At 48.3% G+C, this 13,558-nt stretch overlaps 2 protein-coding genes across 2 annotated transcripts; one reads left to right on the top strand and one right to left on the bottom strand.

Moving 5' to 3' along the window:
- Positions 1 to 505: 505 nt before the first annotated feature.
- On the bottom strand, positions 506 to 10,134 carry NPC2 (NPC intracellular cholesterol transporter 2). The gene is made up of 4 exons (XM_040975290.1): positions 9,899 to 10,134; positions 4,266 to 4,373; positions 2,329 to 2,501; positions 506 to 1,270 (listed from the first exon to the last, which is right to left on the bottom strand). The coding sequence occupies exons 1-4, from the start codon at positions 9,978 to 9,980 to the stop codon at positions 1,184 to 1,186; spliced, it is 450 nt and encodes a 149-aa protein (XP_040831224.1). The 5' UTR covers positions 9,981 to 10,134; the 3' UTR covers positions 506 to 1,183.
- A 308-nt stretch (positions 10,135 to 10,442) lies between these two features.
- Positions 10,443 to 12,028, top strand: ISCA2 (iron-sulfur cluster assembly 2). The gene is made up of 4 exons (XM_040975598.1): positions 10,443 to 10,525; positions 10,673 to 10,775; positions 10,870 to 10,985; positions 11,287 to 12,028. The coding sequence occupies exons 1-4, from the start codon at positions 10,455 to 10,457 to the stop codon at positions 11,459 to 11,461; spliced, it is 465 nt and encodes a 154-aa protein (XP_040831532.1). The 5' UTR covers positions 10,443 to 10,454; the 3' UTR covers positions 11,462 to 12,028.
- Positions 12,029 to 13,558: the final 1,530 nt, after the last annotated feature.

The following is a 13,558-nucleotide window of genomic DNA, read 5'->3' as shown; positions in this document are numbered from 1 at the left end:
AATTAGTAGGCAGCAGGTGGCAGGAGTCAGAAGCAGCTACTGTACCCAGGTATTCCAATGTGGGACATGGGCGTCTTAACTGCTGAACACCTGCCCCTCCATCTTTAAGTGTCTAGGCTTCCCCTACCCAGGCAGAGGGCTCCCGGAAGATCACTATGTGCTATCTCAATCTGTAACTCCAGACTCGTTAGTCCATTACCTGTCCCCTTGCCCTTTTAGGTATTTCAGTATTCAAGTAGGTGATGAATATTTCCACGGTCTCTTTCAGCTGTGTTTGGTGGTATGTGATGGTGTAAAATAAAGAAGCCCAAGGCCATTCTGTGTAAGATGGATAGGTCCAACTGGGAAAAAATAAAGAGTGAAAGGTAGTTTCTGAGTCAGCTCTTCAGGGAGAATGTTGGGACCATGGAACTGGGTGCTGGTCACTCGCAGGCCTAAGGAAACATACTCTGTCAGAAAGAAGTAGGTGGCCCCAGCCCAAACAAAGAAGACAACACCAACAGGATATTATTTATTCAAAGCTACATTCCCAGGTGCAGAGAAGCTACTAGTTAATGTTCTTTAAAAAAAAAAAAAAAAGACAAATCAAGCATGTGTGAATCAACTGCTGCCTTTAATGAAAACCTCCTAAGACAGAAGAGAGGACACCACCACAGAAAAGCAGGCATCCGGAGCCGACTCAGCCTAGGAGGCTCCTCTCCGGCAGGTCACCAGGTCCCAGCAGAGGTCACTGTCGTGGGAGCATTGGAGTCTCGCCAGAGGACACGGTGGCGGATGCACTGGATCCAGAGAGGCACTTAGAGAAGAGGAACCTTCGGGGGTCAGGTTGCAGCTGGTGGGGTGGGGGGTAGTGGTGGTCTGGAAGCCAGCCTCCACGGTGAGGACCAACAGGACATGGTGCCTGAAGGCCCCCAGGCTACCTCCTTCAGGTATGGCCTGGTTGGGCCCTCGGAGACGGGCGACTTGATCCCTGCTGTTCTGCTAGCTTTCGTAAGGCAACAGTTCTGGGCTCTCAGGAAATCGGGTCCAAGGTGCTGCCGGAGGCTGAGGGGCAGCAAACAGCGCCTTGACACTCATTTCATTCTGGGCGGGGAACAAGTCTCAGGTCTGAAGTCTTGGCCACCACCTCCCTTCCTCCACCCTGCCGCTAGCCCTCACACAGGCAGGCTGGCCTCGGAGGGCTCTAGGCTGCGATTTCAATTGGGATTTCCCAGCAGAAGAGACTTTTCTGCTTCTCATCCTTAAGTTCCCACTTCACCACCAGTTTTATCTGGAGAAAGAGAACAAGAATAGGGAAATGTGAAACTGGAACTTGATCTCCACCCATACATTATCTACAGCTTTACCAAGTGCTTAGACTTAGCTTGAGCTGGTTTTCAAATCAAATGCACTCCACTTAACGGGTAAAAGCTATCATACATTGAATGCCCCGGCTCAACACTGTGCTGTCCAGAAATGCCCATGTTCATATGGATACTTCGCTAATAAAGCTACAAACCTATCTTTATCTCCAACATTCCTTAAGCCTGGAGTCCTTATATTTGAATCTTTTTAGAATGTCCTTTAGTGACTGTCTTTTCCAGAAAATAAATGACCAGAATGTCTTTAGGCTCTAATTGGTTTCCTACTAAGAAATGCATGGGAAAACAACAACAACTAACCCCTTTGCTTCACTATTCTCATCAAAATCTCTACCTTTAGAGCTTGGCAGAAAAAGAGGCAGGACAAGTGGTTGTGGTGGGTCAGAGGTGAAGGTGGAGGTTGTTGGGGGCCAAGGGGAGAAAAAAAAGAGTTTAAAAAAAAAAAGCCACCTCTGTTACAGCCAGCAGACCCCTGCTCTCCCAATGTGAGGTTAAGTGGGGCAGCCATCTTCTGAAGATAATGCTGAGACACGCTGCTTCTTCAGCTATTTTGGTACCTGAGCCACATCTTTTAACCCTGCACAGGTTTTGGAGGCACAGGATCCAGCTCGAAACCCTGGATGTCATATTTCTTAATGGAGTGGACTCTGTATCGCATGACATTAGAGGATCAAATTTCCTCATCCGTAAAATGGAAAGGCTAACACCTTCCCAAAGGGCAGTCATGAGGCTCCAGGGACACAATGCATGTGAAAATGCCATCATTAGGTTACCTGAAGGAACAGAGGAAGACACCCTCCCCACCTCAGGACTCCTGGCACCCTAGCCTATTTCTTACTCCTCAGCTTCCACTTCATCATAGTCAGGAGGTGCCCCTGATCACAAGGCTTTATGTCCTGTCCCTTGCCCCTCAGACTGCCAGTCCAGCCCCAAGACCTCCAGTGACCTCAAATACAGCGTCACTCACCGAAGGGTACTCATTCTTCACCGGGAGTTTGTTCAAGTAGCTATAGGTCCGGCCTTTTTGAATGGGGCAGCTGATTCCACTCTTACAACCGTCAGGCTCAGGGATGGGAAAAGGAACCGGAACCCCGAACAAAATGCCATGCACATAAGCTGTGCTGTTTTTAGACTGGATATCTAAAAGGAAAAAAAAAAAAAAAAAAAAAAAAAAAAAAAAAAAAAAAGACAACAAGACGGTGGGGAGGCTGCTTCCAAATTCTAAGTCAAAAGGTTCAGACATGTTCTTAAGCAACAACATTGCCACCATACCAAACCACAGAACTCAACATTTGGTTCCCAGAGTCTATGTTTCCTTTTGTTGTTGGGGTTAGTACCTTGCATAGAACAGGTGTTCTCTGCAATTCATGATCAATTACTGAATTATGCAAAAAGGAGCAATCAGTAGGAGCTGTTTTTTTTTGCTGTTCACTGCCTCTCAGGAACATCACGGCTACTTGGACAGATAACCTCAGCCAAGAAGGCACCTGATTCTTGGCAGTGAACTTCCGACTTTCTGGTCACACCAGACTCTAACAAAGTTTCTGGTGTGTCTAAAATGCTGTGGTCTGTGACAACAGTGAAGGCGGTGGGTAGCTCTTTGGGGACTGGGGAAGATTAGAAGGAGATATGTTTCATGAAAAACTTCATCTTCACACCCCAACAAGGGCAGGAGGAGTAAAGTATGCACAACATTAGTATGACCCGAGTTAGGAGCTGCCAGGTATCTGGGAATCCCAACTGTTGGCTCTGTGTCTTTCTTTCTGTGCGAGTTGGGGATGACTTTGGTTTTGAAGGTATTTCGTGGGGTTGGAGCAATAAAGGGTCCAGCAAAGAACCCAGGGAACTAGTACTTTAGAGCTCACTTTAGGTTTATAAACACAAAAAGACAGGAACTTGGATTTTTTTTTTTAAGATTTACTCATTTTTATTGAAAAATCAGATATACAGAGAGGAGGATAAACAGAGAAGAAGATCTTCCCTCCAATGATTCACTCCCCAAATGACTGCAACAGCCGGAGCTAAGCCGATCTGAAGCTAGGAGCCCTGAGCCTGCTCTTGGTCTCCCACGTGGGTGTAGGGTCCCAAGGCTTTGGGCTGTCTTTGACTGCTTTCCTAGGCCACAAGCAGTGAGCTGTATAGGAAGCAGGGCTGCCAGGATTAGAACCAGCACCCATATGGGATCCCAGCACATGCAAGGCGAGGACTTTAACCACTAGGCCACTGCGCTGAGCCCTGGAACTTGAAAGTTTTTATTTTTGTTTTTGATCCCTGTATAGTCTAGCTCCATAGGAGGACAAGATCCAAAACCGATGCCTTGTGTAGAAATCAAAATTTCCTGTTTGGGAATCTGAAGGTAACACATGTAGCAAAAGAAAGCAACAATTTCTAGTAGCATTTCTTCAAGTGAAGAAGAAAGCTCAGGATTTGGAGGTTCTGAGCATTCAGTGGGCTCCCCAGACTTTAGAGAGATGGCTAAGTATCAGCCACACCCTTACTTTTAGCTGAAGGAGTTCTAGAGTGGACAGCCCTGTTGTCTGCGCAAGGTCTCCCACATCTACAGCCACGCAGAGCTGACCTTCCCACAGAGCCTGCTGTGCAACAAGTGCTATAATAGTACAAGGAAATCTCAAACCGTTTTCTCTAACCTGGGAAGGCAGTCACTGCCCCACTTGTTTACAGGGGGTCTGGCAGGCATGGACTCTGGGGAATGGGCCTCTGTACCCAGTGCAAGAGAAGCGGCCAGTGGCCCAAGGAACCACAGCTCTGCACAAGGCGGGAGGCAGGTCACGGAGGCCAGGAGGCCAGTCCCCAACCTTTTTCCCCATTCTAGGGCTCGTTGGGATCTGTGAGATCTATGCTACCCCTCTTAGCCCAACTTTAACAGGAGCTGTCTGTACTCACTGCTGGAGAAGGTGACATTGACACTATAGGACTGGCCTTTTTGCAGTTCGCAGGGCTGGACATGGCACGGGCTCACATTCACTTCCTTAATCACCCCAACTTCAGAACCTGCAGATAAAGAACAACAAATTGGAACTGGAAGGAAAGTAAGCTGTGGAGGATTCTCCTTCCCTCGTGGAAAGGCAATCTGCTATCCTAGTGGTCAGACCAGTGGATGGAATCTTTATGACAATATGGAATTGAAAGTCAGAACCCTGATCCCTCTTCCTCCTGAAATCACAGCTTGTCAACCAGAGGGAAAGGGAACTAGCTGGTGTTCTGACCAAGACACAGTGAATATTTATCAAACCAAAAATCCAGAAGCCATGGCCACAAGATTATATAAGTGGACTACACTACAACCAAAGAAATGCCAGGTATTCCTGGACCTGTACCTTGTACCTCTCTCTCTAAGATTTATTTTAGTTTTATTTGAAAAGCAGATTTACAGAGAAGAGGAAAGACAGGGAGGGAGAGAGGTTTTCCATCTGTTGGTTCACTCCCCAAATAGCTGCAACAGCTGGAGCTGATCCAATCTGAATCTGAGAGCCTGGAGCTTCTTTCTGGGTCTCCCATGTGGTTGCTGCAGGGGCTCAAGGATTTGAGCCATCCTCTGCTACCCTCCCAGGTCACCAGCAGGGAGCTGTATGAGAAGTGGAGCAGCCAGGATCCCAATTGGCACCTATATGGGATGCCAGTGTCATAGGTGGAGGATCAGCCCACTATGCCATCGTGCTGGCCTCTGTATCTTGTATTCTTAACAGTAAGTAAGGAGTTACACTTCAGATCTAAACTTTAAAGATGTTTGCTTCCTTCTTTCTAATTAAAATACTCTTATTTCCACTTTCATTTCCTGGCACGGAGATACACAGGAAAATCTGATTCAGCTTATCCGAGAAAACAGCAACACCAGAACCTGACTTCTGGGGAGAGAGTCACATCAACTTTCTACCTCAGGTTCTACAACAGCAAGGACTACTATGCCAGGGTACCTGTTACTGCCTGTTGAAGTTTACTGGTTTTCAGAACAGACAGACCCTTTGTGGAGTTCCTGAGTCATTTATTCTTAGATTCTGGGGACACTGTATCTTGGGCAGCAAGAATGGGGGAAACCCAAGGCCAAAGAGGCTTACCACATCAAGTTCCCCCCGACATTACTTGAAAGTATACAAAACAGAAGTGTATAAAGAGGATCGCAACATGCCCAAGGCCACATGGCCGGCAGAGGGTAGCTTGGGACTTTCTGGGTCAACTTGACTCAGACCTTGAGTGAAGTTTCAATTTTGTAGCTGTGGTGATAGACGGAAGAAGACCTCCACCACGGATTCCTGGTTGTCTACTCTTTGAGGCATGTGGATGAAATGTCAAATTCAACTACAAAAAGCCTTTTCAAGTATGTTGATGCACCCTCATAGGGTGGCCCCTCACTACTGTTCTCTGAGAGGCTAATTCCGCATCCCTGTCAATACCCTCTGTGTTGCCAGCAATGAAATATCATATGACCAAATGTTACATCCTTTCCGCAAACTCCTGGTAAATCCTCGGTGTCACTTCATTCTTTCACCCAAACCTAGATTTCTAGAGAAATGAACAGTACCATTAAAGCCATAAGCCAAACAGGACAGTCAGGCTAGGCTTCTGAGTTTGGGCTGATTCTGCTGGCTTTCAGCTAAGTAGACCATAGAATTTCGGAGGAATGATCTGCCATCTCCAAACTGGGAATGACGTGTAAGAGGGGCCTAGCCTGTGACCTCTACAGTGAGATCCACAATGTGCCCACGGCACTCCTGTGCTGTTTTCAGTCATGGTTTTTTGTTTGTTTGTTTGTTTTGGTGGGAAGAAATCTATGAGTCACACAATATTCTGCATTAAACAGCAATCCTGCTCCGTAAGTCTAAGTTTCTTTCAAGCCCTTACTTGGTCAAGGTCTCCATCCCTGCTGGGAATAATCGCTTCCCAATATCACACATGTTTGAAAAATAAGGGTTGGACATTAGCAAGGTCCTAGGAAAAGCCAGAAGCAGGACTCAATGGGCCTCTAGTGCTGTTTCTAGACACTGGTTTCACAATTTGCTGTGGGACTCACCAGCTCTGTTGAATTCAGGAATCACCTAACAGGAGGAATAAAGCCCCCAGGGACAGCCCTATACATTCTCTAGCCATTTGTGAATTTGTACTTCTAGAAAGAGCCACAGTTGGTTCATATTTGATAAAGGAGAATGGAATAAATTACAAAGCTCAGCCAAGAGCCCTGCTTTATGACCAGGGCAGGGCGAGTGGGAGACGGCTGCATCATCAGGGAGATGCTTCCACGCTAACTCAGGATTTTAAAGTGGCTCAAGCTTAAGGCTCCTGTTCCCTTATTTGAAAGGGGCTGGGGGGCGGGGAGGAAGAGGCAGTGGTGGGGAGGAGAGTGATCAAAATGAGTCAGGTCAAATCCAGATGCCAAGAATTCAACCCACATCACCACATGGGGAGCCAGGACCCAAGATCCTGAGCTGCCCCTTGTTGTCCTTCTGGGGTGCCCTTTGGCAGGAGGCTGGGCTGGAAAGAGAGAGCCAGGACTCCAATCTGGGTACTCTGCAGAGCTTTAGATATTCCAAGCAGGCACCACCCCTCCATTTTGCAACCTTGAGATGAAACAGGCTGCAGGCATGTCAGCCTTGGGGTCCCTGAATCCAGGCATGTCAGCCTTGGGGTTGCCACCATTGCAAAGTTCTCAGGCTGCACACATTCTAAGTGCTTGTAGGGTTTTCGACTCTAAGTACGGAAGCAGCCTCAATTCTTGTCTTGCAGGAAAGAATTTTCATGAAAAAAGAATTGAGTTTTAAAGCAAGATTTATTAGAAAAGCTGAGGAAAGGAACTCCTGTCTTAGTGACAGGAGGGGGCGTTGAGACAGGAAGGACCTGTACCTCCTGCCATAGTAGCAGGAGGAGGAAATACCCTCCATCTTTTAAAGGCTCACCTCAAAGATGTTTGTCCATAAACAAAAGAGAATTCCTGCTTTCATGGTACCTTGCCCTGGGACAAAAGGCCCAGAAAGGTGTCACCGGCAAAACTACCCCTTTGGTAATGTCCAGAGAAGCTGACACTTTAGGTGGGGAATTGGTATATTAATGTCACCCTTGTCCCTTGGGGAAGCGTATTCTGGTGAAGTTATATTTGAGGAAAAAAAATGATGACTGGGGTGGAAGGGGGGGGGGGCGCCAGAATACCGTAACTGCCTACTATCCAGTCCGACTTCTCTCTCATAAGCACACACAGCTGTTCCCTATCCCATCATCTGCGGACACATACATATCCCCTGAACTGGAAACAACAGCATGTCAGAAATCAGCATTGTCGTGGGAGGCTCTCAGATTGTCCAGTTCCTACAAGCTCCTTTTTGAGCATGAGTCACATGACACTTAGTTAGGAACTAAGTAAAGGGTGGTACTCATAGCTGTGTCAGGCTGCCTTTTTTTTTTTCTGCTGACAAATTGTTCTTGGACCTCGGATGTCAATAGAACAAAACTCCTTAGCTGTACCCTCAAAGATTGCACAACTGAAGGCTGCCAGCCCCATATCACCCACTTGAGGAAATCTCACAGCAGAGGAAGGTGGGTGTAGAGCACAGCAGTCTTTTGATGTGGCTGCAGAATGTTGCTACCTTCTATTTCCCAATCCAAAAGTAAATTGAAAATCTGTAGCTGATGCTCTTTGTTCCTTTCAGAACCTCTTTCCAGAGCTGTGCACCTCACCTTTTCAGGGGACTCTGACAATCTCTGGATTTGCTTTATTTCATGAATGTCACCACTGGAACCTCAAGTGACTCACAAAGCCCTACCAGCTTCCTATCACTAACTTCGCTGTGAGACTTTGGGTAGCAAGCAAGCCAGGTGCCTGGTTGCCAATCTGTAAGACAGACTGTAAGGACCAAATGAGTTAGTAAAGTAATACAGTCTTTCCATCCACATGTTGACCACTAGTGTATGAATTCATGAGGGAGAGCCCTCAACAGGAGGTGAAAACAGCATTTCTTAAGCGCCAGTCTCCCAGCTCCGGAGCCTTCACAGCCTTGGGGTCTTCACTCTCGAATCTGTCCTGCCTCCGAATGTCACTTAAGTCTCAACACAAATTTTGAAGACTCAGTGGAAAGAGTATATATATACTCACTCACTTCCTTTTTCAATGTGGACGACTATACTCCAAAACTTCCATGGAAAAGGGGGAATTAAAAGATAGTTTTGTTCTGGGGCACATATTTTTGACAAACACGCACAAGTTCTTTCATAATGTGTTGTTGTGCCAGATTTTGAAATCCCCAGAAAAATCATCAAGTCTGAAGTCGGTGCTAAGAAATAAAGGTGGTTTACTCAGGTTAACCTAGGTCTCCCAGCCACAGAGCTGGGCGGGGGAGGGGCCATTGCAGCTGTGGTTGCTGCAGGATCCGCAGGGAGGGCAAAACAGAAGGAGAGGAGAGGGAGCGAGCCCCCGGTTGGTTGAACAGCCCAGTGTTCTTATGCATTTTAGGCTATCAATTATACAGTCATGATTTAGCAGGCTTCTATTGGTGGGTTTGAGGCAAGCAACTTTCAAAAGGTACAAATCGATGAGCTAGATGAGCTTTGGGCGGTGGATCTTATCAAACACCAGGTACCTCCTTCTTGAGGAGTGGTCTGCCTACGTGACCTGCCAGGTGTCCTGACCTGCCAGGTGTCCTGCCGGGTGTCACGTAGACTATCAGGCCTGGAATTCACATAGCCCCCAGCCAAGCAATTAAGGCAGAATCATAAAAGCAGAAAACATCTAGGTTCTTAAGTGTCTCCCATGAAAAATTTTGTAAATCTTTCCCAGTCACTGCTACCTGGGCACTGGCTATAAAGTCCCAAACATCTGGTTGTCTTTCTGCAGGATGTAGGTGTTAGGCAGTACCTCAAGAAGTCTAGGTGCGCTCCAGGCTTCCTTTCTGCTCCCACGGTTTTATAGAATCAGTGTCCCATGCCTGCCATTCATCACTGCCCCTCCACAAGGAAGTCGCTCAGAATCTGCCCATCCCATTCCCTTTGCATTTCCCAAGGAAGAATCCAACCACAGAGCCCGGAGCGAGTTATGTGTCGCAGTCTGGGACTGGAAATGCGACACATCTTGCAGCAAAGAAAAGTTAAAAAAAAAAAAAAAAAAAGAAAACCACGAGGAAGAATCCCAAGATTCTTTAAGTCTGAGGACGCCGTACGGTACAGAAATAAATCTCAGGAAAGGGGATGCGACTCGCGAGTGGTCCCCAAAAGGGAGCGCGAGAAAGCCCTACACCCTTCCCCCCCTCTCCCCTTCCGCGATTATAACCCTACAAACTTGAGGAAACTTCAGTGAAACAGCCACCTCCGGGAGCGCCCAGGGACCGCAAAGCACGCATTCCAAGGAAAGCAGAGTTGTGGGTCGCCAGGTTTCCGCGAACCCAGCGCGGTCTTTCTACCCCTAAACCCCAAACTCCACCCTAGTCCGAGGCTCGGGCTAGCCGTGCAAGGAACCCAACCTAATGCAGCCTGACTGGTCAGCGAGGGGACAGCCTTCCGGCGAGGGGACAGGGCCCTCGGGTCGGGCCGGGACTCACCGCAGTCCTTGAACCGCACCGGCTCGGCCTGGACCGCGGCACCGAGCACCAGGAGCAAGAACGCAGCCGACAGGAAACCCATCGTGGATCCTGTGATTCCAGGCTCGAGGAAGTAAGCAGTGGTCGCCGCGGTCACAAGATAAACCTGACGGGGCGGACCGGGGGGAGGAGCCCTGTCAGGCGACTGGTCATTAGCGACGACGGCCGAGGCCCGCCCGCGCTTGGGTCCCGGGAGCCAGGCCCCGCTCGTTGGGTGCCAGGCCCTCGCTGTCCCGCCCACCCGACCGGCTGCTAGAGGCCAGCTCCGCCCTGCCCCGCTCCGCCCTGCCCCGCTCCGCCTTGCTCCATCTCCTCCCCTCAGTGCTCCGCCCCGTCGGTCTTGGAGCGTCCCCGCTTTCGCAACCGGGAATATCTCTAAGCCAATCCAATCCCTTCTTCTCTTTCACGACCCAATAGGCACGCCTGGAGGGCGGGGTTTCAGGAAAGCTCCCGCCTCCGAGACCCGGGGGGAGGCGGGGATAAGGACGGCGCGAGGGGCGGACTTTGGGGGGGTAAGATGGCGGCCGCCCGGGGGTTGTCCCTAACTGCCTGGACGCTGAGAACTGTCGCCCGCTGGCCGAGGGACAGGTACTAAGACTGCGGAAGGGCAATTGAGGGAAAGTGGGATGGTCAGGGTGTGGCGTGAGGCTGTGCAGGCGGAGGTCGCCGGTCGACTCCGTACGGGAGTCGTCAGGTGTCCTTCTGTTCCCAGACTCTGTTTGCCTTGCGCCGCAGGCTTCTCGCGGCCTCTCCGGGACTTGAGGCGCGTCGGGTAGCGTCGTCCTCGGGCGCCGAGGCTGGCGAAGGGCAGATCCACCTCACCGACAGCTGCGTCCAGGTACGAGGTGGCTCGCAAGCTCCGGGGAACCTCCTTTCACCCATCCTTCCTCCACGGGCCGGCCTCCTGGATTTCCCTCCTCCCTGCTTTTCAGAGGCTTCTGGAGATCACGGAAGGGTCAGAGTTCCTCCGATTGGAGGTGGAGGGAGGTGGATGCTCCGGATTCCAATACAAGTTTTCGCTGGACACTGTAATCAATCCCGATGACAGGCAAGGAGACAGCCCGGGGGCCGGAGCCGGATGGAGGGGAGCGGGGCACTTGAGCGTGTCCAGTGTATTTTGAGGGTTTAATTTGATCCAATATAGTTAATTTCTAAGGGGACGATTGACTTTCCTAGTTTTCTAGGTTAGTAGAGGGTCAGGCTGGGCTCCGGGATTCCAAGGCTTAAATAGAATTCACCATTTCTCCCTGTTCTTCATTGACATTTCTTTAGCCTGAAGGAATGTCAGCATCTCTTGTGGAGAAGGTCGTGAGGGATTAACCCCTCACCGCTCCCTGCTGGCTTTTCAGGGTGTTTGAACAGGGCGGAGCCAGAGTGGTGGTGGACTCAGAGAGCTTGACCTTCGTGAAAGGCGCCCAGGTGGACTTCAGCCAGGAACTGATCCGAAGCTCATTTCAAGTGTTGAACAACCCTCAGGCACAGCAAGGCTGTTCATGCGGGTCGTCCTTCTCCGTGAAACTCTGAGTGGGATATGGGTGGCTCTAACCACCTTCTCCCCTCTGCCCCCAAGTGTCAATATGAGGAACCCGGGATTGGTAGTAGATCCTTCTAATCATGTCCCGCTCCCAATTTTTATTTCCTTTAGTGGAGCCCACACGGATATTGTGTTTTGCCACCGTTATTTCAGAATGTGAAGTCTTTACTCGTTGGCTCCCTCCTCGCTACCTGACACAGACCCACAGTGACCGCAGATTTAGTCACTGGTTGAGAACAGGATAACGAATAGAGTCCTTCACCATTGGAAATCATTTCTCTGCGTTTTCCGAGCTGTTTGTGTATATATATATATATGTACATAAAATCCTGCATAAAATCTCATTTGAAAGAAAGTCCTCATCTACTAGTGTTTTGGACTTAGGGTTGTAAGTTGGGCAGCTTGACTGTTCTCTTCCTTCCAAAATGAGTCCCCTTCTGCGCTTCCCATGTGATAGGACAGATGCGCTTCACTGTCTACTAGGAGTCATGAAATGAAGAGCTCATCACCCAGGGAACCTGCCTGACCTCCCTCTATTGGCTGAATTATTTGAAGAGCTCTTCCCCACTGTATACTCAAAGAACATGTCAAGGTTCAGCAACTGAATAGTTGTTAAAATATGCTGATTCACCTATCTTATGGTATAGGCTGACTGGTTTTTACATGGTAGTGAGTAGTCGCTTGGTTGGAATAGATAATAAATATGTAGGGACCTGTTTTTAGATAGGGTTACTGGATGACATGCAGGATGCTCAGGAAATTTGAATTTCAGATGAACAATTTAGTGTAGGTTAATAAAATATGCTAGAAATTATTTATTGATTTTCTGAAATTCAAATTTAACTGAATATCTTATATATTTTTAAAAAATATTTTCATGAGAGCAACAGGGAGAGATATTCTGTCTCCTGGTTTGCTCCCTAAATGTCTTGAACAGCCAAGGCTGGGTCAGACCGAAACCAGGTATGCCACATTCCATTCCTGTAGCCCACGCGAATGGCAGGGGTCCAGGCTCTTGAGCCATCATCCGCTTCTGCTGCATCCCAGGATGATTGGCAGGAAGCTGGATTGGAAGCAGAGATGCTGGGACTCATGGCGTGTGAATCTCGGAGACTGTGGTTTAACCCATTCTGCCATGATATCTGCCCCAACATCCTGTATTTTTGCTTTTACTACCTGACAACCCTATTTTAGGGTCACTAAAAGAAAAGCTTTTAAACCATAAAGATTTTTCGTTATTATTTTATTTTGATGATCTTTTTTTATTTGAAAGGAAAAAAAGGTTTTTTTGATGATCTTTACATAGTTGATTAGGCACAAAGGGTCAAGGGCTACAGGAAAGCGGGTAAGACCATCGTTTCCACATTCTCCTTTAATGATTTATTTGAAAGACTCCCACTGGCCCATTCCTCAAACAGCTAAGACTGGGTCAGACTGAAGCTTGGAACCTGAAGCTCAGTCTGGATCTTCAAGTGGGTGGTGGGAACTGCAACACTTGAGCCCTCGCCTGCTGCCTCTGCTGGGGTTCATCAGGAAGACTAGTAATCTTGCATGCACCGGGATCCCATATGGCCACCAGTTCATGTCTTGGAGGCCCTGCTTCCCTTCCATCCAGCTCCGTGCTTGTGGTCTGGGAAAGCAGTTGAGGGCGGCCCAAAGCCTTGGGACCCTGCACGCGTGTGGGAGACCCAGAGGAAGCTCTTGGCTCCTGGCTTCAGATCAGCTCAGCTCTGGCCGTTGCAGCCACTTGGGGATTAGATCACTGAATGGAAGATCTTCCTCTCTGTCTCTCCTTTCTGAATATCTGGCCAGTAAAAATAAATAAATCTCTTAAAAAACGCCACATGGCTGCTGAGTGGATGTTTACCTCAAGAAATTATAAAATACTTATCATTTGGTCTTAATTACAAGTTACAGTAAAACAAATATATAAAGAAGGGAAGCATTTAAGCAGTTTGTGGCCAGTAGCTGTATTTTTAAAATACTTTATTTTTTGAATAGATTATACATGTTACAACATAATAAAAACGATAAAACACACACACAAAAACGGATGCAGTGAAATTTCCCAGTCCATACCTATCCAT

The sequence above is a fragment of the Ochotona curzoniae genome, unplaced genomic scaffold, assembly GCF_017591425.1.
Source record: "Ochotona curzoniae isolate NIBS_2020 unplaced genomic scaffold, NIBS_Ocur_1.0 contig_2688, whole genome shotgun sequence".
NCBI lineage: Eukaryota > Metazoa > Chordata > Mammalia > Lagomorpha > Ochotonidae > Ochotona > Ochotona curzoniae.
The sequence above is the reverse complement of the archived record's forward strand: the minus strand, read 5'-3'. Positions and strand labels throughout refer to the sequence as shown.